This window comes from Pristiophorus japonicus, chromosome 2 (genome assembly GCF_044704955.1).
Source record: "Pristiophorus japonicus isolate sPriJap1 chromosome 2, sPriJap1.hap1, whole genome shotgun sequence".
NCBI classification, from domain to species: Eukaryota; Metazoa; Chordata; class Chondrichthyes; family Pristiophoridae; genus Pristiophorus; species Pristiophorus japonicus.
In genome coordinates this window covers 246,511,738-246,538,961 of record NC_091978.1, presented here as the reverse complement: position 1 = coordinate 246,538,961, position 27,224 = coordinate 246,511,738, and the positions used below count along the sequence as shown (strand labels likewise).

Genomic DNA, 27,224 nt, shown 5'->3' with positions numbered 1-27,224 from the left:
AGGGCAGGTGGCAATCATCCCCAATTACTTCTGCAGTATTTCAAAAGCTGTCAACAATTGACTGTGTGCCGATCTGCAAATTCCAAAAAAGGGTTAATTCTAATCTAGTAAGAAAGTGGTTGTGTTCTATCATTGCAAATCCAGCTGTACATCTGAGTCCTCAGCCAAAGCCAAAACTATCTTGGCTGCAGTCAGTTAAAAAATAATTTAGAATCAGTGACAAACAAGAAAGTCTTTTGTGAACAAGAAAAACACCAATTGGATTCATCCACTTACTCAAAAGGTTTACATTTGCCTTCAGAGAGTTAGTATTGTCGACATTAACAAGGCGGTTGTGAATAGTTATTACAAACTGCGTAACTATTAGAGAGTACTGGCACAATATCTTCCCTCTGCATTTAATTCTGGCAGCAGAGCCCTTGCTTTGAGGTTAAGAACAGATATTTCTGTTCCATATGGAAAACAATAAAATGGGGCTGTTCAAGTCCAATAAATCCAGTGGGATAAACAAAAAATAAACAAAACACTTTGCTCATGTGATACAACATTTAGAGAAAAGCTGACATTTTTTGCATTTACAAAGCTGATCAATAAAATGAGGTAACTCAACATGTTTGTAATTAGGTGTGTCATTTTGGCTACCACAATCTACTTTTTTGGATAACTGATAATGCAAAAACCTACTGGGCTCTGCAGTGATGAAATCTGCCATATTATAACCCAATAAAGTTCCCATAAATCTGTGGTAGCTATGGAGACCATTAATATAGGATTCATGATGTTTTATGTGTATGTAAAAGGCTTTACATCAGTATTTACTCCATGAAAACACCTAGCTGGATAATAAGTAAAAACCAGAGAACGCTGCCTTTACTTATTAAGCAAAAATGGGTTCCGATTTTACAGACTGGTAAGGCTGCTGTAATAATAATTGTTCTCTGAATTGAGTAAAAAGTAATAGAAAATCACTTTCGGGCAAAAATGGGTCGCTTACATTATAGCTATATAAATTTGCATTCAATGTGTAAATGGTCTGTCCACAATATCTTAAATTATACTCATTTTATTTTTTCTCATAGATATATATATGCAATTGATGCAGCAGAGCCAAAAAATCAAAAGCATATAATGATTTTGACTTACAATTTACATTTCTAATATTTTTCCAGTTTTATCGACATAATCCCTCGCTGCACAGTGAATGCCTTAATTCAGCCAGCAGTGATTGGACTCTGGAATGATTGGACTCTGAAATGATAGGAGCCAACAATAAGATAGCTTATCCTGGCCAGGCATTCTGGGTCTGACTCATTTTTAAAAAGCAAAGATTGATCTAGTCTGGTTAATGCCATGGCCAGTCAATCTTCACATTCTGGGCTTTTGGCCAAAACGCGGTTCTCACCTCCAAAATGGAAGGGTCAATTTTAACCCTATCCAGTGGAAACCAGGTTGAGGGGGATGAAGGATTAGTTCAAATTGGCCAGGTGACTTACCTGCTGAATGTCCCACCTGGATCCCGTCATCTTTGATCTTAATCTTCTCTTCAGAGTGGACTGCTCAGGGCTCTCTCCCTCCACGGCAACAATCCAGGGTCGTTATTGCTGTTTCCTGGGGTCTACTGCCAACTTCTCCATGGCAGTCCGAGGAAGTGGTGGTACCTTGGACGGACATGGCAAAAATACACCATGTTCCTGGGCCTCATGCACCCCCCTTCCCTACCCTCACCAGTGGGGACGGGTGGAAATAAATCGTGGTCAGGACTGTGAGGTGGGGGCGGGCCTCCACCATTTTCCGTCATTTCAATCTCGGGCAAGATCGAAGAGGGTAATCCCAGCCTATAAATGGATTCTAAAGTGGTGTGATCGAAGATATGTTTAGAATAATTATTGCTGTTATATTATGACTTTGCTTTATGACTTTGCTCATTAAGATCTTAAACAGCATCAAACAGATAGCAAAACTAACGCAATAGACTTTTGAGTTTAGTTTTTTTGTAGAACATCAGTTATACATATTAAACACTGTCACAATCATTAAATAAAATATCAAACCTTCATAGCTTCCAGACCAGCTTGGATAACTGGGGCAAAGACAGTTTCACTCTCACTGGTGTCGGCAAACATTTCGGGGATCTGGTCCAAGAGGCTTTAGAAATAAAACATGTTCAAAATTAATGTTTAATAGTTTGATCGACATTTCCTCCACACCCACTCCATATGACATGAATATAATCTCACTGGGGAACATGCAGACAGGCTCAGTTTCAGGAAGAATTAGGCACATCTTGCTCTGAAAACTCAGTATCTTACTGCCATGTTGGTCTACCAGGAAGGGTTGCATAATATGCCTAGGTTATTTTGGTTTTCCTGGGGGGGATGGGGGAGGGGGGGTCCATATATGCCTTTGTTCAGATTGGAACGCCTCATCTTACTCAGTGTACGGGCGTCCAATAATACACCAGATCCCAATCAAGAGATTCCTGGTGTAGGGAGACCCTGGCTCTGCTTTTTTCTTACCCCTTTACAAGGCAATCAGGAAACTTCCAGAAATGATGAAGACCTAGCGTAACGGAGTCTCCGGCATTTTTCTGGGGGTTCCACTGGTCTCCTACTGGAGTTATGGTGTGAGATAAGTGGAATCGGAGAGGAATTCCGGGGCCTACATGTTCAAGCCGTGGAGTCGGATTTGAGCCGACAACCTTCTGAATCAGAAGTAAGATCTGCACCAACTGAGCCAAGCTGATACTCGGAATTATACACACCTTGTGTCCAAGAGCTGTGTAATCATGCAAATAATCACAGCTGCCCATTCAAAATGCTTTGTGTATTATATCCAGTAGCCAGAATAAAAGGGTCAATTTTGTGCCCACAGGGGGCGCATTATGGGAGGTTGTGGGTGAATAACCTGTGATATTCTGTCCTTTTAGTGAGTGATAAGTCACAGGCTGTATGTCTACAATTTCCTGTAGTACATTCCCTGTGACTCAGTGCCACTCCCCACTGAAAATGTGGAGTCAGCCTATAATATCATTAGGGCGTAATTTTTTGTTGTTTTGGAAATGGTCGATAATTGGCAAATTTGAAGAAGAGGTTTACAATTTAAACCCTTCAGTCTACCTACTGCTTTTGAACATAGACCCTTCTCTCACAATCATACATTTTAGCACTGGTAGAAATTATGGGGTTGTGCTTCTTTGACATCTTCACCAGACTCCTGCTGTAATTCTGGCAGGAATCCAGCAGAACCACTCGAAACAAGCTTGTACCAGAATATTATCTTTCGCACACCAGTGATTTGAGAATATAGACAAAAGAGAGTAAAATTTGCAAGGCAGCCAATACATATTGAAAAATCACCAGCACATTGTTCATGGCTTTTCATCTATTGATTTTCTAATAAACCTAATAGGGGACCTTGTAAAATTTGGCTTGATTTTTAAAGTAGTTACAGATGCTGGGCCTCACCTTTTAATTAATTTATTTGCCTGACTCTCTTTAACAAAGTTCATCTCTTTGTTTGGATTGTTAAAGGGCTCTGAAGTTGCGTAATTTAAAGGATTTATAGACAGTACTGATAAAATACTATTTACAGGCAATAAACTAACCATTAGCAGAATCAAAAAAAAATCACTGATCATCAAACAGTCAGTTATTCTTGATTTTGGCAATATGACTTGGCCCAATTTCATGTAAAACCACCAGTTTAAAAAAAAAACGTAAAAGGTTTCAAAAGTATATAAAATACATTAGCAATATAATTGTACACTAAGACTAAATATGTGCACATACTAATACAGGTCACCAAGAAAGTGGAAATCATTTGACCAATTAAAGATATTAGCTAATCTCCATCTCTTTCTGTTGCAGAAAATATACTCTCTGGACCCGAAATGCTACAATGTTTCTCCTAGTCTCCCGCTGTAACTTTGACGGGAGATCAGCGGAAACCCCAGAGAAACAACATTACGGCTGAAAATGGTGACTCATGCTGTTTTTCTGCAGAGTTCTGCTGTTCTCCAGCCAAAGTTACAGGAGCAGACCCCGCAGAACTTCAGAACCTGAACACTTTTAGAAAATTATTCACAACAATCACTCACTCATCTTGGCATTTGTTTTTCTTACAAGGAACAAGTGTAGAATCATTTCTACCAGACAGACTACAAATTTCTAGCAGACCTAAGTGACCATTATTATTTATCTAATATTATGTTCTTGGAATTATGTGATTTGTTTGTTAAATTGCAGAGTCACAACGCAGTATCTTAGATTATATCCAAATCAAGACACGATTTTATGGCGTTTTCGATCAACATTCATTTTCACCAAATCGTAGCGCACCTTATTAGACATGTAAATAAAGAAAAAAATTGAAATAGTGCCAAATTCAACCGTTATATATGATTATTGCAGTTTTTTCTTACTTGTTAATAACAGGTCGAGATTCTTGCACATTGACAAGGAAGCCATCCAGAAGAGGAACAAACATCTCTCCAGTATCTGACACCACTAACATCTGTGGCTGTGCAAGGCTGCTCTTCAGATTGTAGAAATGGAGAACCTTGTTGTAAGTGACAAAGCCAACTCTAATGGCAGAAGTCTCTGCTTGATCTGCCCTATAAAATGATTTGGATGTGAAAGGGGAGATTGTTAATAGTTATGAAATAAAAAGTCAGCTAACAACAAGCATGGCAGGCTGAGTTTTAGTGTTTGGCACAGTTACGTTTGTGCTGCCATAATGTTGACAGACTAAAATATCAGCTAAAGAGAGAAGCCGGGAGAGCATTCATATAGCGCCTTTAAAGTAGATGCTTAGCCACCAGTAGTGGAACAAGGAACATTCCTGCCAGACTTCAGAGCTTCTATTGAGACATAGAGTGAATGTCAATTTGACCTGGAATGTATATTAAAATATGGGAGTGAACAGCTGTAGACTCTGTTGGGCTTTGAGAGTTTGGCAATTCTCAGAATTAGTCACAGAACAACAACAACTTGCATTTATATAGTACCTTCAACATAAAAAAAATTTCCCAATATGCTTCAGAGTCGTAGCAAAACAAATGGACACCAAACCAGAGAAGGAGGGAGTAAGAAGGGTGACCAAAAGCTAGGTCACAGAGGCCAGTTTTAAGGAGGATCATAAAAGAGAGGGAGATGGAGAGGCAGAGGGATTAAGGAAGGGTATTTCAGTATGTGTGGTTTTCAGAAGGCTTTTAATAAGGTGTCTTACAAGAAGCTTGTTAGAAAGTTCAGTCATATAGTATGAGAGGAAATGCAGTATGGATAGGATGTTGACTGAAATAGGAAAGAGTTAGGATAAATGGGTCTTGATCGGATTGGAGAAGAGTTGGAAGAGGTGAAGCTCAGTGGCCCTCGCTAGCAAATGTTCTCTGAGCTTTGACTGAATTTCTGTAGTAAGTTTGTTCCTAATGTGAGCTGAATATACTTGAATGAAGCAGCAGTAATCTTTTAAAGTAAATCATACAAAAGCTACTGAATGTACTAGCTAACACACACACACACACATAGTTGACTGGCAGAGTTAAATATCTTAATTGATACACATATGTTGCTCTTATTGATTGTATCATAATTTTCAAATCTGTTTTACATTCTTACCTTGGTAATTTATCTAACAAGGTCTTAAGCTCCTCACATATTAGTTTGACACAGCCAAGTTTGATATTGCTATATGACACATCAATCATGAAGATGAAGGCCGGTGGATTAGGAGGCTTGCTATTCTGTAAATGAACATAGGTATGTAAAAAATAAGAAAAATTCAATCTTTCTTTAAATAGCTGATCCCCAAATGGTGGTGTGCAGATTGCCCTAAAACATATTGCCCCTGAAATTCCACAAAAGTTCTCGGGTCTCTGCTGAAGTCATGTCATGTTTACCCACTGAGTCAATTGGGAAGGGATGTAGAATTAATATTCTTACAAATTAAGGATCACTGCTTCTTTAATCAAATACCAAGAAAACGGTTTTAACAATTTTACTTATTCTTTGTGCAAATTTGCTGGGTGCAAATTGGTTGTTGTGTTTGCTGTCACAACAAGTGATTGAACCTCAAAAGTAATTAATTGGTTGTGAAACAGTTTGGGACATCCTGAGGATGTGATAAACCACTTTATTTACGCAAGGTCTTTCTTTCTTTAAGGACTTGTATTAGATTCATCAAATCTCCTTTGAACCTTTGTGCTTTGCACGCATGGATTTCCTTACTACTAGGGGAATCAAGGGGTATGGTGAGAAAGCAGGAATGGGGTACTGAAGTTGCATGTTCAGCCATGAACTCATTGAATGGCAGTGCAGGCTAGAAGGGCCGAATGGCCTACTCCTGCACCTATTTTCTATGTTTCTATGTTCTATGTTTCTATAGATGAAGTCCTTACTGCTCTAAGGAGAACAATCCCAGCTTCTCCAGTCTATGCACGTAACTGTAATCCCTCGTCCCTGGAACCAGTCTAGTAAATCTCGTCTGTACCCTCTCCAAAGCCTTCACCTCCTTCCTAAAGTGTGGTGTCCAAAACTAGGGCTGAACTAGTGTTTTACATAAGTTTAGCACAACTTCCTAGCTTTTGTACTCTATGCCTCTATTTATAAAGCCCAGGATCCCATGCGCTTTATTAACTGCTTTGTTAACCTGTCCTGCCACCTTCAAAGATTTGTGCATAAACACCCCCAGGTCTCTCTGTTCTTGCACCTTCCCTTAAAATTGTAGCATTTAACTTGCTCATCTTGGTCCTCAGAATCGGACCAAGATGAGCATCATCATCAACAACACCAGCCACACCAGCAGCAACCACAACAGCAGCTTTCTCATCAATGACCTAATGCTCCACAGGAGAGAGGGGGCACGACAGGGCTGCAGCGCACCAGAGGCGATATCCTCAACACAGGGTATACAGGCAGAGGATCCTCAACATGATTGAGCAGCAGCATTTCAGGATGCTCATGCGAGGTCCTCGCAGACATTTGTAGCTTACTGGAACAAGACCTGCTGCCCAGAGGTCCTGATGGACATTCCTTACCAGTGACTGTCAATGTCATCACCGCCCTCAACGTCTTCACCTCAGGTTCCTTCCAGGATCTGCAGAAGACATTTGCGGGATCTCCCAGTCGGCCGCCCACAAATACATCACACAGGTCACCAATGCTATGTTTCACAAGTTAGCCACTTATGTCAACTTTGCCACTGATGAAGCCAAGGTGACCAAGCGGGTGCTTGGCTTTGCGGCTCTAGCTGACTTCCTACAGGTGCAGGGCGTCTTTGACTGCACACATGTAGCCTTGAAGGCACTCCATCATCACCCAGTTTGTGAACTGCAAAGGCTTCCACTCCCTCAATTTGCAGCTCGTCTGCAACCATAAAAAGATGATTATGTATGTGTGCGTCAGAGAGAGAGTCACAGAGAGTCAGTCAGATAGAGAGTCAGTTCCCTGTGCTCTCACGCCTGGTCGGCCCGCCCGCACCTATCCCCGGCCGAGTGGCCTCTCGCACCGGCTGACCCACTAACTTCCCAGGCCCGAGTTAGGAAGGTAGGACTTAAGTTTATTTTTTATTTCTTCTTGATGGTTTTTATGCTTCTTGAATGTTCTTGTGCTTTGTTTAGTGCTTTGTAAGGTCCTCTCCGCTTCCCTTCCCGCCTCTATCTCTGGCTACCTGCGCTGATTTCTTAACTTTCCTCAACAGTTTTCTGTACAGCCACAAGTGGCCATATACGCTGGCCTAAGTTAGTTTGGAGCAACTATTAGCTGTCCAAAGTGGCTTAAATGGCAAAAACTGGCGTCGGTGGCTGGTAATGCTCCCTTTTGAAATAAACTAAACGAAATGAAAAAAATCCTAACTAACTCACACACTCGCAAATTGAATGTGCAAAATGGGGATTTTTAAGATAATCCAGAGAAATCAAGTTGCTCCAAAAAAAACGGAGCAACTCCTGGCCAATTTTGGGCCCATGAGGCTGGAAAAAAATAAGAATTCTAGCCAGAATGTAGAATAGTATTATTAGGCCAACAGGGCTGTGCAATTTATCATAAAATGGATTGTTTCTTGTAGCTGATACATTTTGTGAAGTAAGTAAAGTCACATCTGATTTTTACATTTAAAGAGGCCACAACAGGGATCATAGGAACAAAGTTCAGTTCTGGTCCGCTCTGATCATGATAGCCACGTTCTTTTTTTGTGTATGTGTGTGTTGCGGGGGGAGGAATGGCATGGTTTCTTGGCTTAATCGTTTTGTTCACTTTTGAAATTAGCTAATGAAGATTGGACATAAGTGTTGCTTTAGAAGAATTAAAACCTGATGCTGTGAAAAATCCTAGACTTTAAATGTTTAATTTAACAGAAAAATAAGGACATTTATATTTTTAAACTAACTGAAATGATAATGTGCTTACAATTACAATCAAAAATGTCACAGAACAAATCTGCCTTCAATAGTGGATACATAGCTACAATAAATCACTGCAGTAACATTAGATATTGTGTAACTCAGAATGAGCCAACAGATAATTTTTCCTAAATCCAGCAGTAATAAGTTCCATCTGTAAACATTTGACTTCATATTATTTTGCATACATAGCCCAAGCTAGGACGTCTCTACAACTTTATAAATTGAACTCTTTGAAGTAGAAAAGAATTAATCATGTCTGAGGCTCCTTAGCAATTAAAATATATATTTTTTTAACTGACGTTATAAAATAGGTAACTGAAATTAAACATTATTTATTCTTGCACTTTATCATGGTGGGGTGAGGGAGGGGGGTCAGCAGTGAGGTGGGGGTGTCTTGATATTGGTTGAGCTTTTGTTTAGTTTAGTGGAATGCTCTTAATAAGCCAAGATAATTAAGCTTTCATTGTTCTTTCATAATAACCCAATGCAAATAATACATCTAGCCAAAATAAATCCATAATTTGGAGCTTAACAATTTACATGTGATGCATGCTCTCCACAAATAAATATCTTACTTAATGTGAAAGCCAGAGATTGTTGGTTAAAAGCAGCATATGTTCAGACACATGCAATGCTTAATAACAATAGCACTACCAAACATCTAAGGCCAGTGAAGGATACTAAAAACAAGTAATTAGGTTTAACATCTACCAGGAGGGCATTACAATGCAACTATCTAGTTATATGCAAACTCTTATTGTATATATTTGCTTGCTAGAAAAATACATTTGAATGTGTATTTTTTTCTATATTCATCTGCTGTGCCAGAAGAATCTATATTCATAGGAACAAAGGTACATAGGAATATTAGTTACAAGAGAAGGATGTGCAACCCGTCGTGCCTGCTCCACATTCTACTCGATCATGGTTGATCTGCACGTATTCATGTCAATTGCACACAACAATGCATTCAGTTGAATGATAGTATAAATATAACATTACCAGAAGAAGCTGTTGGTTAGTCATTAGAGGAAATAAACCTATTGAATAAATGGGCTGGAAGGGAGTGTCATGCTGCGAAGATTTAACAATGTGGGAAGGTGGCCCACATACCAAAAATACTTACTTTACAGTAATCTAAAGTAGCCATAAATTCATAGGATCCAAGAGACAACTCTGGCTTGTCGTAGTGATCCAACCTTCTACCTACGTGATCCAAATGTTGAAAGTAGAACGGAGGGACTGAAGAGGGAAAGAAGATATCCAAAATAATATTAAAAACATCTTCAAAAAAGCACATTAAGAGCAAGCATTAACATTTCTGGGGTCAGATTACAAGAGTAGCTTTCAAAATATACTTTTTCTGCCATCTGAAAAATGAATTTTCTGTGAATATCTAATATCATGGGCAAAGAAAACACACAAAGGTGAGAAGTGATTGTTGAAGAACCATTTGGCTGATTAAGTTATGAGCCCGATGAACTGACTTTATTGCAAGGTCAACCCACCCAGCACTACAGACGAGTTTACTGGTTGTTGGTATCGTTGACATTTCCAATCCTTTGAGAAATTCTTCTGTGTTTGACAGATTTTTACACACGTCCCCACATCCCCCTCCCACCCACCAAAAAAAAATGAAATGACAGTCGATGTGTCAGAGAGTTAGTAGGACCAGCCAGTAACTGCAGCATCAGTCTGAGGGAATAGCTGCAAGATCCTGAACGCATCCCATTAGCCTGAGCTTCAGAGTGTAGCATGATCCTGCACTGCTAGTCACGAACCAGATAGACACTAATAGAGTGGAAAGTTGAATTCAATAAAGGAAGGGAATCTAGTCTGACCTATACGTGACACCGGTCACATATTATATGGTTTACTTTTAATGTCCTCAGGCCAACCATGGATAGCCAATATATACCACCTCTCCAGTGTTACACACATCCCAAGAACAAACCCTCTTCAGGAGGCAGTTTTGCCTTGTGGCTGTGGAGACAAAATGTTTTCAGCAATGGCATTGGGTTTGCCATTTTGATTCTGGCAATGGGACAACTGAGTTTGCAAGCCATCCGTGCAGGTGATCTGTAAGAAATCACCTCCAACACTGGGGTATGTCCTCGGCCAGGATAAAAAAGATATGAATGCAATTTTGTAGTAACTGCGCAACATCAACAGCAGATTCGGCATTAAGGAAACTGACTCTCCAACAGACTGCTTTCATTAATATAAATGTGGCATCACACTATCAGCCCGATACACCCACTGGGTTTACAGCAACTCTTAACAGCAACGTAATCCCATAACATCCTTACACTATTTCAGATGCAAGTCTCCTGCTTTGCAATGCAAATCGATACATCAACAGATGGGGGTTTAACTATAAACTCATCATCATAAGCAGTCTCTCAGAATCGAGGTAGACTTACTTCCACTGTTAAAATGAGTCCTTAGGTGACTGAATAGTCCAATACGAGAACCTCAGTCCCTGTCACAGTCGTTAAGGGAAAGGGTGGGTGGGAATGGTTTGCCGTACACTCTTTCCGCTGCCTGCGCTTTATTTCTGCATGCTCTCGGCGATAAGACTCTAGGTGCTCAGCGCCCTCTCGGATGCACTTCCTCCACTTAGGGCGGTCTTTGGCCAGGGACTCCCAAGTGTCAATGGGGATGTTGCACTTTATCAGGGAGGCTTTGAGGGTGTCCTTGTAATGTTTCCTTTGCCCACCTTTGGCTCGTTTGCCGTGAAGGAGTTCCAAGTAGAGCGCTTGCTTTGGGAGTCTCGTGTCTGGCATGCGAACAATGTGGCCTGCCCAGTGGAGCTGATCAAGTGTGGTCAGTGCTTCAATGCTGGGGATGTTGGCCTGGTCGAGGACGTTAACGTTGGTGCGTCTTGTCCTCCCAGGAGATTTGCAGGATCTTACGGAGACATAGTTGGTGGTATTTTTCCAGCGACTTGAGGTGTCTACTGTACATGGTCCATGTCTCTGAGCCATACAGGAGGGCAGGTATTACTACAGCCCTGTAGACCATCAGCTTGGTGGCAGATTTGAGGGCCTGGTCTTCGAACATTCTTTTCCTCAGGCAGCCGAAGGCTGCACTGGCACACTGGAGACGGTGTTGAATCTCGTCATCAATGTCTGCTCTTGTTGATAAGAGGCCTCCGAGGTATGGGAAATGGTCCACGTCCAGGGCTGCACCGTGGATCTTGATGACTGGGGAGTTATAAAACTATAAACTGCAACTGCAATGAACTACACTAATCTTCATATTCAACCATTTAGTCTGAATCAACTGAAACTTTACCACAACACAAAGGCAAAATACTGTGAACAATGGAAATATGAAACAAGTGCTGCTATGGTCTTTTGGGCTTTTGGGAAGAAGAATCTGAAGGCATGCTGTGACCAGCCATTTGGGACAGCACCTGTTTTTAAAAAAATACTGCACTGCTGGTTACTAACCAGATAGATACCGATGAAATGAAAACTCTAGCAGTACATGAATTCTATTAAATTGTGTCTAAGAGCCTGGATAGCCACATGGATGCAATCAATAACCCCCTGGGCTTTAAGGTTTCTTGCAAGCTAACAACATTGCAGTGCCCTATCATTTGCTGTTGCTTTTCCACATGAATAGCTGGAGCTGAGAAACATAGAAACATAGAAAATAGGTGCAGGAGTAGGCCATTTAGCCCTTCGAGCCTGCACCACTATTCAATAAGATCATGGCTGATCGTTCACTTCAGTACCCCTTTCCTGCTTTCTCTCCATACCCCTTGATTCCTTTAGCCATAAGGGCCAAATCTAACTCTCTCTTGAATAGATCCAATGAACTGGCATCAACAACTCTCTGCAGTAGGGAATTCCACAGGTTAACAACTCTCTGAGTGAAGAAGTTTTTCCTTATCTCAGTCCTAAATGGCTTACCCCATATCCTTAGACTGTGTCCTCTGGTTCTGGACCTCCCCAACATCGGGAACATTCTTCCTGCATCTAACCTGTCCAGTCCCATCAGAATTTTATATGTTTCTATGAGATTCGCTCTCATCCTTCTAAACTCCAGTGAATACAGGCCCAGTCGATCCAGTCTCTCCTCATGTGTCAGTCCTGCCATCCCGGGAATCAGTCTGGTGAACCTTCGCTGCACTCCCTCAATAGCAAGAATGTCCTTCCTCAGATTAGGAGACTTAATAAAATAAAATAATGAAGAGTTTTGTTCGAGTGAATTGGAAACGACTATTTCCTTTGGTTGGGAAGTTAGTCATCGGTTTAAAATTAGTACTGAGAAAGTGAGGAGGGAAATTTATTTCTGCGGAGTGTTGCTCGAGCTTTGCAACATGGAGTGATTAGGGCAGAGACCATTGCATCTTTTAATGGAAAATTGGTTGAATACTTGAATCAGAGTTAGATATAAGGATGGGGAAAGATCAGCTCAGTGGGATTAATATTGAATTCCTCCAGCAAAAAGCCAGCACAAATAGGATGGGCTGAATGGCCTCCATCTGTGCTGAAAATCTCTACAGTTCTTTGGTGAGAGAAACCATGATGAACAGCATGTAAAGAGCTGTAAATCACTGTGGCACAGAATGGTAGAATGCTTATTTAGTCCCTAATTGTGGGTTTCTGATGTTAGCTATATGATCATGCAGCGGTCATAAGGAGTGAATAAAAACTGGATGATTGTTATATTATTGTACATCTAGTAACAGCACCTTAAAAACAGATGTCTATTAACTCTTCTGGGTGAAGAAAGGTGCTTGGTATAGGAAAAGGAGAAAATAAGAATTAAGGAATAATGATAGAGGCCAAAAAACAGTAGCAAAACAAGAATGAGAGTTAGAAACAGGCAGAACTATGGATAACGATACAGCCTAATCAGGGATATGAGATAGAGAGGGAAGTGAAGCTGGGAGAGAAATATCAAAATAATGTGAGTTGACAGATATCAATAAGAAGGAGAATTGCAATGAGAAAGAAATTGCAGAAAAGTGAGGTCGTTAAATGCCATGTGAAGAAAATCTGTTGGGAAATCTAAATAGTTGCTACCAGATGGTGAAAGAATGGTTGAATTAATACAACAAAAAATTCTACCGCCTCAATGCTTTATTTACATTTCTTTTTGCATTTTGTGATTTTTACGGTGTGTATATATATATATATATATATATAAATCATCATAGGTGAAAGCCTGCATCACACCACACAGTGACACAACACTGACCCGGATTTTGCGGTCCCGATGATGGCGTCGCTCAGCGTACGCCATCGTAAGCCTTCTGAAAGGCCCCACAAGTTTCGGGTTTCCGCATGCACTGCGCATGTGTGAAAACCCGGAACTTGCGATCTGTCATGGTATACCTTGACAGATCTACTGTAGGGACTGCTTTCACCAGTGTAAATCTTAAATAAAAAATGTTAAAATAAAAAATGCTGCACACTTAAAAATGATTTATGCAAATTTTGGCCCGAATTAAAATGTTTAAAATCATTTCTCAAAAAATCTCATTTTTATTGTATTTGCTGTATTGAAGGGATTTTTAATTACATTTGAAAATGAGAACATTTACTTTTATTGCAATTGTTTAAATTGTTTAGTTATTTTGGGATTCCATTAGGGTTTATGAGGATTCAGTTCGTAAGTGGAATCCTCCTTTCTCATTAGAGGACCAGGCCTGCCGACCTGGGATCCCTGGGACTTTATGCCTGGAGGCCCAGGATCCGAACCATCCTCAGCTGTGGAGCCAGGAGGTAAGTTTGGAAATATTTCGCGGGTTGGAAGCATACTCCGGAGATACGCCTCCGACTGCAAATTCAGGGCCATTATCACTAATCGGTTTGAGACTAGTACAGCTGCATATACAGTATAAGATTTCGACTAACCAACAGTTTTTGGAAGTTTACAGTAAAGCTGCATTGCCCAGATACAAAGATAAGTTATGCTTTCTATTCCACATGGTCATTAGAGATGCAACTTAACGGCTGAATAGCGATTCCTGGCAGGTTCGGGCGGAAGTCCAATCTTGCGTATGCAAATAAGACCAGAAGCTAAAATCTCTCCAGGCCTCAGCATATTGCTCAGCCTGCCCCCCATAACCACCACCCTCCCCACGCACTGATCCTGCCCCGCAATAAAACCAGGCCGCAGAATTGAGTTTTTTGGAAGTTTGATGAGCACATAGTGACATTCAAATGCCCAGCTTACATCCCAACAAAGTAAAGTAACATACATCATGCAGCTAAGTTTTGTTGGAAGTTTGTTCTGTGGGCTTACCTTCACAAGTCAGAATAGTTCCAGTTTTAAGTTGCAGATGGAAAGTGTGCCCCGCTGCCGTATGGGTATGTATGTGCAGCTATAAAAGAGCTGTAAGGTTGTATTGTGCAGCCTCTTCAAAGTTTAACAGCTTGAGAGAAAACTCTGTGTGGCCTATCTTTGCTTATCCACTTGGTATAGGGAGGTGCTGGCTAGCCTTAAGTTGTCAGCTTTACTGCTTCTAGCTCTTCTAGATGTTGAACTGTGCTCACCCTTTGTGCCATATCCTCCTGTGGGGAGTGTTCCCTCGAGACCCTGGACTTCTTAGAGAAGTTCCACCAGCAAAGCCTCTACAAAGGGAGGTGTTCTATGACATTCTCCAGCAATCTGGACTTAGCTCCATCAATATTTTATGGTCAACCTGAAATACAATGGGGTTGAAATTCCATGGGGTCCCAACGGTCTTGTCATAACATCGGCAAGAGATTGGCAGAAACCCCACCCCTGGAAATGATAACAAGGCTATTAAATAGCAGCTTCCATCATTTAAAAGCTGCAGCAGCACACAAGTTCCCAATTTCCACGCACGAAGCTCCCACTAACTAGCAGCTCACTATAAAGCCACTAGTTTGCTAGAGATTGGAAGTTTATGGGAAGCTGGCAAACGCAAAGCTTGCTATTGTCCAATTCTACTGCTTCAACACTAAAACTGGAAAATATACCAAACCTGAAATTACATTGGGGTGTTCTGAGAACCCCCAGAGAATCATGTGAAGAACTGAAAACAGCTGATCCAGAAGAGCTCCGTGGAATTTCCAGTTAGCCTTATTTTCTACAAATGCAGCTTAAACACAAATCAAATATTCAAATTCATACATGAATCGTGATTTTTTTTATATATATATTTATATATATATATATATATTTATGCTAATCCTATTATAGCATGTCTGTTAAATACAGTAATTAACTATAGTTACATCACAATGTAAACTGCAATAATCCTCTGCAACAAAAGCAAAATATGCAGATGCTGGAGCCTGAAATAAAAACAGAAAATGCTGGAAATCTCAGCGGGTCAAGCAGCATCTGTGAAGAGAAGCAGAGTTAACGTTTCGGGTCTGTGACCCTTCGTCGGAACAGGTGGATTTTCGGAAAGAACAGATTCTTAAGGAGCACTGAAAGGGGGAGGAGAAGAAGGAACAAAAGGGAAGGTCTGTGATAGAGTGGAAGACAGGAGAGATTAGGGAGACAAACGGGATGATGGGCCGAATTGAATGGTAATGGCAAAAATTAGAAAAAGGTTAGTCTAGATATGATGTGAATGACGGAATAATTACCAGCTGCCATTGGAGATAAAGAGAAAAAAAACCATAAGATCGGTGTGGGGGGGGCAGGGAGGTGCGCGGCGGGGAAAGGGAGCCAAAAATGAAATTGTTGAACTCGATGTTAAGTCCAGAAGGCTGTAAAGTGCCTGAACAAAAGTTCCTTGAGCTTGTGTTGAACTTCATTGGAACAGTGTAGGAGACCGAGGACGGAGATGTCAGAGCGGGAATTAAAGTGACAGGCGACCAGAAGCTCAAGGTCACGCTTATGGACTGAACGGAGGTGCTCCGGAAAGCGGTCACCCAATCTACGCTTGGTCTCCCCAATGTAGAGGAGACCACATTGTGAACAGCGAATACGGTAAACTAAATTGAAAGAAGTACAAGTAAATCACTGTTTCAACTGGCTGCCTGATGGTGTACTCCAACCACACTCCATGATTTTAAAAACACACCAGTAGTTTCACTGATTACCATGGATGGAACAGTATATTTGCCCTAGAATTTGTGGGGAGGAAAGAGGAAGATTTTAAGATTCAGGGTTTTTTAAAAATTCATTCACCGGAATGTGAGTGTCACTGGCAAGGCTAGCATTTATTGGCCATCCCAAACTTGCTTACTTTATAAGGGAAAGGATCATTATGATCTAACTGAATAAAATCCAATTTAAAAGTAAAATGCTCCAGTCAAACAGTTCTGGCAACACGCTCGGAAAATAGCCAACCACTTTAAACCACTTAATCCCAGCTCACACACTATGCTGATCTTTCTTTGAACAAATATGGTTTGATTTCATCTGAGGGAATGCAGTAACGCTAGTGGAGAAATTGATGGGAACTTTAGCTATCAAATAAAACAAGAAAATCAGGTTCCATCTATGGAATTCTCTGCCCCAGAGAGCTGTTGAGGCAGGGGGCCCGAAATTCAGTACCACTGGAAAGTTGGTGCTCTCCCCACCTTTTTGTGGCCATTAGCACCAAAATTTTTTCGTGGCTAGGCCATCCCATATTCAGCTCCAAAAATGAACAAATGGTTTCCAGCGCTAATGAATCCTTCCAAAGTGGATTTTTCAGTGGTGTGGCTACCTTCATTTGAGAATTATCACCACTGAGAAATTCAGCATGCAAGTAAGGGTTTTTAGTGAGCCAGCTACTCCCTGGCCTTTTTAAAGGCCTTTTTAAAGGCCAGAGTTTGCAGCAAGACCCTTAGGGGGGACCGAGTCTGGAAGAATGGCTGTGTAAGAGATGCAAGGAGAGCCAACAGGTTCACTGATATGGAGCTGGAGACACTGATGGATGGTGTGGAGGACAGAAGAAGAATACTGTTTCCTGATGTGGGGGGACCTGGCAGACAAGCAGTGCATAATGCATGAAGGGTGATTGCAGGGGAGGTGTCAGGCAGCTCCATATATGTGAGGATGCACCCTCCCAAGAGGGTGCTGGCCAGTCTGCACCCGGCCCTTCCAGGCTTAGTGGTGTTCCGTGGGCATCCTGGAAGGACATCTGTAGCTCCCACATAACAACCACAGCAGCCTTCCCGGACCCATGATGCAGCTACAGGGATGACAGTTAGGCGTAGTGTTAGGGTATTCATGTGTGACAGGTATTATAGTGAGCTGTACAGGGGTAAAGAATTATAACAGTATTATTATATTGTTCTTTATGGTCTGTTTTTGCAGTGATTTGGATAATTGGATACATCTTTTTTTTTGGCACGTATATCTGGTATCTGGCCAGGTGTTTCATCTGGGAGTGGGCAATTCTGCGTTAAGGCACTCATTGCGATGGCCATTGAAAGTGGGAGCTGAAGGGTCATGTGTGGATGGGATTATCTGAAGCGAGCAGCTATGAGACGCAGCTGCACACCCCTTGCAGGGTTGCGATGGGGACGACACCTCCTAGCTTTGGCACGACAGGGATTCTCCTCCTCCCCTTCCTCCTCATTTTGCCCCTCCTCCTCCTCTTCCTCAGGTGGTACTGCTGGCTCGACCTCTAGCGGCTGTCCCCTCATGATGGCCAGGTTATGCAGCATGCAGCAGACCACGAGGATTATGGAGACCCATTGAGGAGAGTACTGCAAGGTGCCACCAGAGCGATCCAGGCACCGGAACCTCTGCTTAAGGATGCCTATGCACTGCTCGATGATGTGCCTGGTGGCACAATGAGCAGCATTGTATGCATGCTCTGCTGCTGTCCTGGGGTTCCGCAGGACAGTGAGCAACCAAGTGGATAGGGGATATCCCTTGTCCCCAAGCAGCCAACCGCAATCCTGATTCGGGCCAGTGAAAATGGCGGGCACACTGGACTGGCGCAGAATGAACAAATCATTGCTGCTGCCTGGGTACCTCGCATCAACTGCCAGAATGCGACGCTGGTGGTCACACATGAGCTGCACATTCAGAGAGTGGAAGCCTTTGTGGTTCACAAAGATCTCGGGGTGATGATGTGACGCCCACAGCCCAACGTGTGTGCAGTCAGTGGCACCCTGCACCCTCGGGAAGCCTGCCATTCGGGCAAATCCGGCTTGTCATTCCACCTGTTTGTCCCTTGTCATCGGGAAGGAGATGTACTGGACCCATCTCCTGTACAGTGCATCTGGGATCTGCCGGATGCACCGATGTGCTGAGAATTGGGAGACGTTGCCAATGTCTGTAGTGGCAGACTAGAAAGACCCCATGGCGTAAAAATTCAAGGCGATGGTGACCTTGGTGTCTGTTGTGTATGTATATCATAAATATATACCCTGTACACTCAATGTACAGTTACATAAGACTACTGGATGTACCTTCACACTGTATGCACTATGCTTGTACCACCAGAGGGTGTAACTGGTGGAGACCTAGGGGTCACCTTACACGACAGGTAACCAGGTATAAAAGGGAGCTCACCATGCTGTACCCTCACTCAGGAGCTATAATAAATGGACTAAGGTCACCACAGTTCAAGTGCAATGCCTTGCCTCATGGAGTCATTACTAGAATGCTTACAGACACAATAACTGGCGATGAGATTACGAATTTCCACGCGTAAAATGACTAACCTTGGCAACTTTCAACAATTCGCTGATGGGGAAGATTGGGAGGCTTTTTGTGGAAAGGCTCAAACACTTTTTCATTGCGAACGACCTGGCGGAAGACATACCGACCTCGCTGGCTGATAAGTGCAGAGCTATCCTGCTCAGAGTTGTGGGCCCACCGTCTATGGCCTCGTCAGGGACTTGCTAGTCCCAGAGAAGACAGCAACCAAAACATACGTGGAGCTCGTAACGATAATGCAGGAACAGCCCAAACCCAAAGAGAGCATCCTCACAGCCAGACATCAGTTCTACACACATCGGCGGCCCGAAGGTCAAGAAATCGCGAAATATGCTGCAGACCTCAGACGATTGGCTGCACCGTGTGATTTTGGCGACCACCTCACCGAAGCGCTGCGGGACATCTTTGTTATTGGAATCGGCCACGAGGGCCTTCTCCACAAGTTGCTCTCTGCGGATACTACAGTCACCCTGCAGAAGGCAATTAACGTCAGCCAGGCGTTCATGAACTCGGCCTGTGATTCCAAGCGGATGACTCACTCCCAGGTCTCTAACCCAGCAAGTACTGTGAACCGCCTGGCACCTTTCAGAAGCAAGGCTGCTGCAAGCAGTCTCTCTCAGGGTAGAGAGAACAGAACCCCGACTCCCGCAACCCTGAGTCAGCCACATGGGGCCAACTGGCTAACCCCATGCTGGCGCTGTGGAGGAAATCACAGAGCCCACCAGTGCCGCTACAAAGACTATACTTGCAAAGGCTGTAACACGAAAGGCCACCTTCAGCGAATGTGCAAGAGAAATTGTACTCACCGAGTCGATGAAGAGTTGGCCGATCAGCCGGACTCCAGCGACGATGAAGAGAGTCCATGAGGCAGCTCAGCCCCACAAAGAGGTGTACGGAGTTTTTACCTGCTCCACCAAGAGCTCTCCGTTGAAAATGGAAGTTGAAATCAACGGTGTTCCAGTCACGATGGAGGTGGACACAGGGGAGAGCCAGTCACTGATGATTCAGGCGGCCTTTGAGAAACTTTGGGTCAATCCAATCGAACAATCTAAAATGATCCCGATCCAAGTGAAGCTGCTCACCTACACAAACGACACCATCCCAGTCATTGGTAGCGTGGATGTCCAGGTGTCCCATGGCAGCGCGATGCACAAGTTACCTTTGTGGATCATTGCTGGTGATGGTCAATGCTGCTAGGAAGAAGATGGATGAAACAAATCCATCGGAGCTGGGAAATCTTCCAGCCTCCAGAGATCGATGTCCTACACGGCCCCAAATTTGGATCCAGCACAACACCTGAAAAACCAACCGCCCAACTCGACTGCATGTAGATGACACAGACCTCTCAACCCAACCGCGAGATGATCCAGCCCAAACGACCCGACCTCACCTTCCAGGCTCCAGTGGACTCCGGAGGATGAAAATCGGTACAGATGTAACTTCCTTGTTTCCGTGGCAGAACCTGGGGAGAAAAGGATCACCGCAGCCTACCTCGTGGAGAGAAAGATGGCACCCGCACCACGAGGTGAAGCGCCTGAAGTAAAGATGGCGGCGGCCAGAAACGAAGGGTAGCATTGAGGGAGCAACACGTGATGCCGAGCAGCGAACCGGATTGGGTAAAGATTGCAAGGCCCTCTTAAAGGAGACCGGCAACCCATCACAATTAAAGGGACAGTTCCACTCTTTATACAGCTATGCCGGTAATACACATGTAAAAGATGTAATTGGCAAATGCAAATATGTAAATGTAACTAACCATATCGAGTCGGGCGATTGTGGTCGGAGCCAATGTATTATGACAATAAATGAAGAAATGGTGTGTGATACCGGGTTCTACATGTACGCCGACAAAACCAAGTGCAACCTCCCGTCGGAAGCACCCAGGTCTAGCAGGCCACCCGATCATGTAGCCTGCACCTCTGGGACCAATGTGATGCCCCAGGGAGCATGGCCACACACAGAGGGAGCATACCAGCTGCAGGGCCAGCGATCAGTGGACGGCAAAGGCCAGATCGGCTCTACCTCTCTGGCCACCAGGGCCAGTACTGGGAGCAAGAGGCTAGCATCCTCCAGCCCTCCAAATGGGACCTGGGATGACCAGGCTCCCACTACCGCTGAAGGGCAGCAGGGAGACACTGCAGCCCTCAAAGGAGGACAGGAAGGCCACACACTCTTGTGGCTCTGCCCACCACTAGGCAACAGCAAAGGCCCTGAGACTCAACTAAGGTGAGCGATCCGAGTCCACCCAGCTGGCAGGGGGTGCAGCGCCACCATCAGACAACCTGGATACAGTCCGGGCACTCTGGAACTAGCGTCCTCACCCAACTGCACCTACAGGGGCAAGACTGTAATACTATGTATGTACCTTACTTGTAAAATGTACTTGTTCCACTACTGCAAAAACCAAACAGTGATGTAATTAATCCTATGTTCCTTTTCTTTATTCTTTCCTTCTGTACAGGTTTGCACATGCAGGTGTTGAGCCACACACATAGTCTATGTATGCTGGGGGGGCGGGGGGGGGGGGAATGGATGTATGTAGCCATGGACACGCATGGATTATACCCAGAACCCACTCAACCCCCACTGCAACCTCTAAGAGTCCACAGCTGACCATTTCTCAATGTTGTGGCAATAAGGACTTGGGGGTCAACAGGGAGAGAGCCAAGCCAAAGCATAGACAAGGTGTAAGGGCTTTGGGCACTCAAGCCTAGAGCCAGAGCACACAATGCAAAGGTCAGTGGCACAAGACTTAGGGGAGAGTGATGTTGTGTATGTATAATATAAGTATACTCCCTGTACACTCAATGTACAGTTACATAAGACTACTGGATGTACCTTCACACTGTATGCACTATGCTTGTACCACCAGAGGGTGCAACTGGTGGAGACCTAGGGGTCACCTGTACACGACAGGTAACCAGGTATAAAAGGGAGCTCACCATGATGTACCCTCACTCAGGAGCTATAATAAATGGACTAAGGTCACCACAGTTCAAGTGCAATACCTTGCCTCATGGAGTCATTACTAGAGTGCTTACAGACACAATAGTCTCCATGGTGAGGGCAGTCCTGAGGCATGTTTGAGGCTGCAGATCTTCTCGCAGGACAGTGCAGAGCTCCCTCAGTACTTCCGTCCAAAATCGTAACCTTCGCAGGCATTGCTTATCAGTGAGCTGGGGGAAGGAGAACTGAGGTCTGTAGACCCTTTGAGGGTATGGCCTCCTTTCCCCACATCTGTATTGGCCACCTCCTCTGGCAGCTGCCTGCTGGCCATCTCCCTGGTCCCCCTCATTCTCGGGTTCCTGTGGAGGCTCTTACTGGAAAGGCTCCTCTCCCAGTATTTGATGAGGAGGGCAGCATCCCTCACACTCTTCCTGATGCCATCTCCCTCCTGGCCACCCTCTCTAGCTACAGGTCTGTGCACGTACGCACGCCCTTCTCTCAGTTCTGCAGCCATAGCTGCTGCTTCCCTTGCCCGCTGCTTCTCTGCACGGTGCTGACGGCACCACCTTCTCCTGTGTGCTGCCCTGTGTCTGACTAGGTATACGAGGTGTCGCCCTCCCAACACTCCTGCCATTCTGAGGGTGAACCCTACCAAGCAGCCCACAATGAGGCCTACAGGCCTCCATTAAACAGTCAGCAGGTTTAATGAAGCAAAAACAATCATTACAACTTATTACACTTTAAATTCAAATCAAAACTTAATGATATTATTTTCCTGCCAAAGGGCCCCGATCCCAGCAACACTCCAGCGATGTTGCATTCGAGCACCAACTCGAATACCTGGCGGCGGCACTGCCTGAAGAAGTCCTTCCTTTTAATAGCTGAAAATACAGGTGGTGGCCATTTTCCAGTGGCCCGGCTACTGCTTCCTTCACCACATGAATCTTCTCCTTTACTCTGGTTTCACCCCGCCGTTTCCGGCAGAAGTGAGCACCGCTGAAACCACCCTCTCCTCCCCCCACCCCACCCCCCCCCCCCCCCGCCGAGCTGAATGTAGCTTAGGGAGTGAAAAGTCCGCGACCACAGCGGCCGATTGATTTTTTTTGGTCGAACGCCCAAACTCTGCGGTAGAATGGGACGGTGAATTTTGGCCTCTGGGTCATTGAATATATTTAAGGCGGAGATATACAGAATTTTGAGCGATAAGGGAATAAAACGTTATGGGGAGCGGGCATGGAAGTGGAGCTGAGTCCATGACCTTATTAAATGGCGGAACAAAACTCGAGGGGCCAGGTGGCCTACTCCTGCTCCTTTTTCTTATGTTCTTGTGTACCTGATCAGTTTGTGGAAACCAACCCATGATTTTTTTTCACTGAAAGGCAACTTAAAATTAGTTTCTAAATATACCAGAAAAAGAACTGCCTATTGGTACATTGCAAGCTTTCAGAATACAAGCCTTTGCCTCGATTGAAACACAAACCAATTCAATCTATTAGAAAAGTAACAGATCTGCTGTGGTGTTGCATATAGTAAGGCAGATGAAGCAGTATTTAATTATTTTACTATTAAGGAGAAACAATTCCTTTTAAGACCACAAAGTCTAATTGTTGTTAAGTAAACAGAGGGTGAGGTTAGTCAGAATTTAACTGCAGAATTGAACTGCTCCTCCAGGCTACACAGTACTCCTGAAGGCGGCTGATGGCCCACAATTGCCCTCATCCTGTATTCCTCCTCCCTTCCTACGACGTATTGAGTGTTACTGCCGGCGAGGCTGCCAGCCAAGTTAGTCCTGGCCAAACAGAACGAGATGCTTCTGGATGCCTGATTGGCATCCGCAGCTTGTAGAATATGCTGATGAAGAACGAGGCTGAATTTCAAGTGAGGTTTAGGCTTCTGGCGCATGCCTGTCATCTATTCTGCACTTAAAAATGGACCAAACAATTTTTCAGGCCACTCAATCTATGATAATTGCTGTTGAGAGTTGCATAAAAATTGCTATAATAAGGGGCATGTCATCAAAAGGATGTTTAATTTTCTCTATTCATAAGGGAGCCAAAAATATATGTTGTATTAGATATGTCACTGTGTCTGAACAGATTAACATTTTCCTTCATTACAACAGTGGCTACATTTCAAAAGTACTTAATTGGTAGTAAAGCGCTTTGGGACATCCGGTGGTCGTGAAAGCCGCTATATAAATGCAAGTCTTTCTTTAAGGTTTGTAAGGCAAGAGACAATAAATTGAATTAGTAACCTTCATTAACACAGTTGCAGAATCCACATTGGTACTTCCGTCCGCCTTCGATGAACTGCATCAATGGACACATATAGGCTTTACACCTGTTACAGCGAATAGGTCCAGTCTCTCCATGGCTTACAACGCAGAGTGGTGCCTGTTAAATTGAAAAGCATTATTAAATTGGAAATGTTTAAATCAAACAGATATAAATATGACAACAACAACTTGTATTTATATAATACCTTTAACGTAGTGAAACGTCCCAAGGCGCTTCACAAGTAGAAATTAGCGCAGATGACCAAAAGCTTGGACACAGGGGTAGGTTTTAAGGAGGAAAGAGAGGTAGAGAGGCAGAGAAGTTTAGGCAGGGAATTCCAGAGCTTGGGGCCTAAGCAACAGAAGGCACGGCGACCAATGGTTGAGCGATTATAATCAGGGATGCTTAAGAGGGCAGAATTAGAGGAGTGCAGACATCTCAGGTGGTTGTGGGGATGAAAGAGATTACAGAGATAGGGAAGGGCGAGGCCATGGAGGGATTTGAAAATAAGGATGAGAATTTTGAAATCGAGGCGTTGCTTAACCGGGAGCCAATGTAGGTCAGCGAGCACAGGGGTAATGGGTGAGCGGGACCTGGTGCGAGTTAGGACATGGGCAGCTGAGTTTTGGACCACCTCTATTTTACATAGGGTAGAATGTGGGAGGCCAGTCAGGAGAGCATTGGAATAGTCAAGTCTAGAGGTAACAAGGGCATGGATGAGGGCTTCAGCAACAGATGAGCTGAGGCAAGGGCGGAGACGGGTGATGAGGAGAAGATTTCCTCTGACCCCTTTTTGTTGTGAAATAATCAACCTATTCTTTATAAAGTGGTTTACCATTTCATTACACACAGCCCACAGAGGAAATATTCCCCTATATGAACTGTTTTTTTCTTCAGATTTATTGTAAATTAAACTATTAGTAGTAGAACTCACAGTTCTCACATCACATTAAAAGTTAGGCATCCAGACTTCAAAATATTTGGTTTTCAGATTTACATTACGGTATAAAACAGATGGGATGACTGGTGAGATTTATAACAAAGCAATTCAGAGCTTTTTCCATGTGTTACAAACTGTCATTAGGATGGCCACTGAATAAACAAATAAAAACAAAAAACCTCAAGTAAGCAAACATGTATGCAAACTATGCCTATATCTGTGCCATTTCTATTATTTGTGCTCAATATTTTTTCATGCAGGCTAGAAGGGCTGAATGGCCTGCTCCTGCACCTATTTTCTATGTTTCCTCTCCCCTCCTGAATACATTGATTTTTGCTGAGGTATGGCTCTATGGGCCGTGGTTACCTCCAGTATTCTAATCTAGTCGTTTGTGTAATGACAATAAATGTTGGCGGACTATTGACCTGCAGGGGGCATCATAGCCGAGCCAATTCTGTCCTCACCCAATGTGCACACACATTCATTTGCAGCAGAGCTTGCTGAATAATGATCAACAGTGGACTCTCAGCTGATTTTCCACTCCTTTTTCCAGTGACCCCGAGGCTAATTGTAGTGTCCTTACTGCTGAGATCAACCAGTTTAGCACACATCGTGGATCGAACCAGGAAGCTTGTGCAATCTCAGCAGCTTTTACAAACTGCTAATAAGAACATATTATAAATTACTGGGCAGTTATACTTCAAAAACATATATATCTATCATTTCAATTATATATTTACTGGACAATCTCAGTGCCATAAGAAACTGCTGATTTCTGTGAAACAGTCAGCGCAATACAACAAGTATTGTATTGATGTCAGGCAAAATATCGCATAACACTGTGGCCAAATGTTCAGGCTAACCGAAGGATAAAGGTTTAACAAATGTCAAACTGAGGAAAAGTATACAGAATTGTCAGCGATTCTCTTAAATAGACTTGTTATGCTAAATCTTGGCAAGGCTCCACTGCAACCACTGATGACTGAAATGTCTGTAGTTGTGGCCAGATGGTTCATGGTCAAAATAAGTTCCTTCAGTAATCTTGAAAATGTTGGAATTACATTGTTCCAAATTGACAAATAAAGCACCATCACAACACAAGATTTTATTTTATTGACTGATCTCTAGTTTGCAACAGGAAGTTTACAATGAATGCATTAAAATGCATTGATTATATAATTAAAGAGCAGCACTTGAAGCAGAATTAATGCAGGGGGCAAAGATCTCTAAAAGGTGGATCTTTCGTTGCTGTCTTTTTTTAAGGATGTAACATGCATATTAATCCACCCCAAGGGACATAGATTGTCAGCTTGAGGAGGAGCATTGGATGAATCATTGAACACAAGTGATTTGAAACATGTGGTGATGGCAGTGGGAGAATAGGATCCTTCCTCAACTGCTAGGAATTTGGGCTTCACTAAGCCTATGTTTGAGACTGTCCAAAATAACATGCAAAATTTGGTAGCGACTATCGAGAAGTCCATTACCCACATCTATGCAGTGGTGCATGACAGTTCATCAGAACCGTAGTAAATCATAGACTGCATGACAACTCCATATGCTTCTGTAGTTGAGCCCACAATGAAAGAATCCTCTCATTGCTGTCCAGAAGTCTGATCCCATGCAGATTAGTGGACATGGTGAGGAAGTGCCCAGCAGCAGGGTATTACTGGACTGGGTATAGATAAGGCTGCTGTCTCTCAGGGTAACGCCACATTTGCTGGGACCAGTAGGGATGGGCATGGAATAATCAAATCAATTGACTAATTTCCCCAATAGGCTTTCAGTTGTTTAGTTCAGTACTACTGCTTGCATCTGGGTCGGTCTTTCCTAAATCAGCTTTTTTAATGCTGTACAGTTTGGGCAAAGAAGACACTTTGCTATAAGAAGCTAATCAATTAAATATTTAGCCCCACCAGCCACCACTCAAATGAGAGAAAATGGACAGGACTAGCCAAGCAGCATTAGACATGGCAGGACCAGCTGAAGGGCCATTTCATGACTTCACTTGAGGAGATACAAGGCAACCACAAACCCAAGAAGCTCTTACTCACATCCAGAG

The 27,224-nt window shown here is 43.4% G+C and overlaps 1 protein-coding gene across 1 annotated transcript in view; it reads right to left on the bottom strand.

The window, feature by feature from the left end:
* Window positions 1-27,224, bottom strand: part of sec24d (SEC24 homolog D, COPII coat complex component) — a 339,975-nt gene that overhangs the window by 94,297 nt on the left and 218,454 nt on the right. Inside the window, exons 9-13 of the mRNA XM_070864059.1 lie at window positions 24,201-24,339; window positions 9,525-9,640; window positions 5,616-5,740; window positions 4,421-4,612; window positions 2,052-2,145 (exon numbers count right to left, since the gene is read on the bottom strand). Coding sequence (XP_070720160.1) covers window positions 2,052-2,145; window positions 4,421-4,612; window positions 5,616-5,740; window positions 9,525-9,640; window positions 24,201-24,339 — 666 coding nt within the window. The remainder of the gene's footprint in view (window positions 1-2,051; window positions 2,146-4,420; window positions 4,613-5,615; window positions 5,741-9,524; window positions 9,641-24,200; window positions 24,340-27,224) is intronic.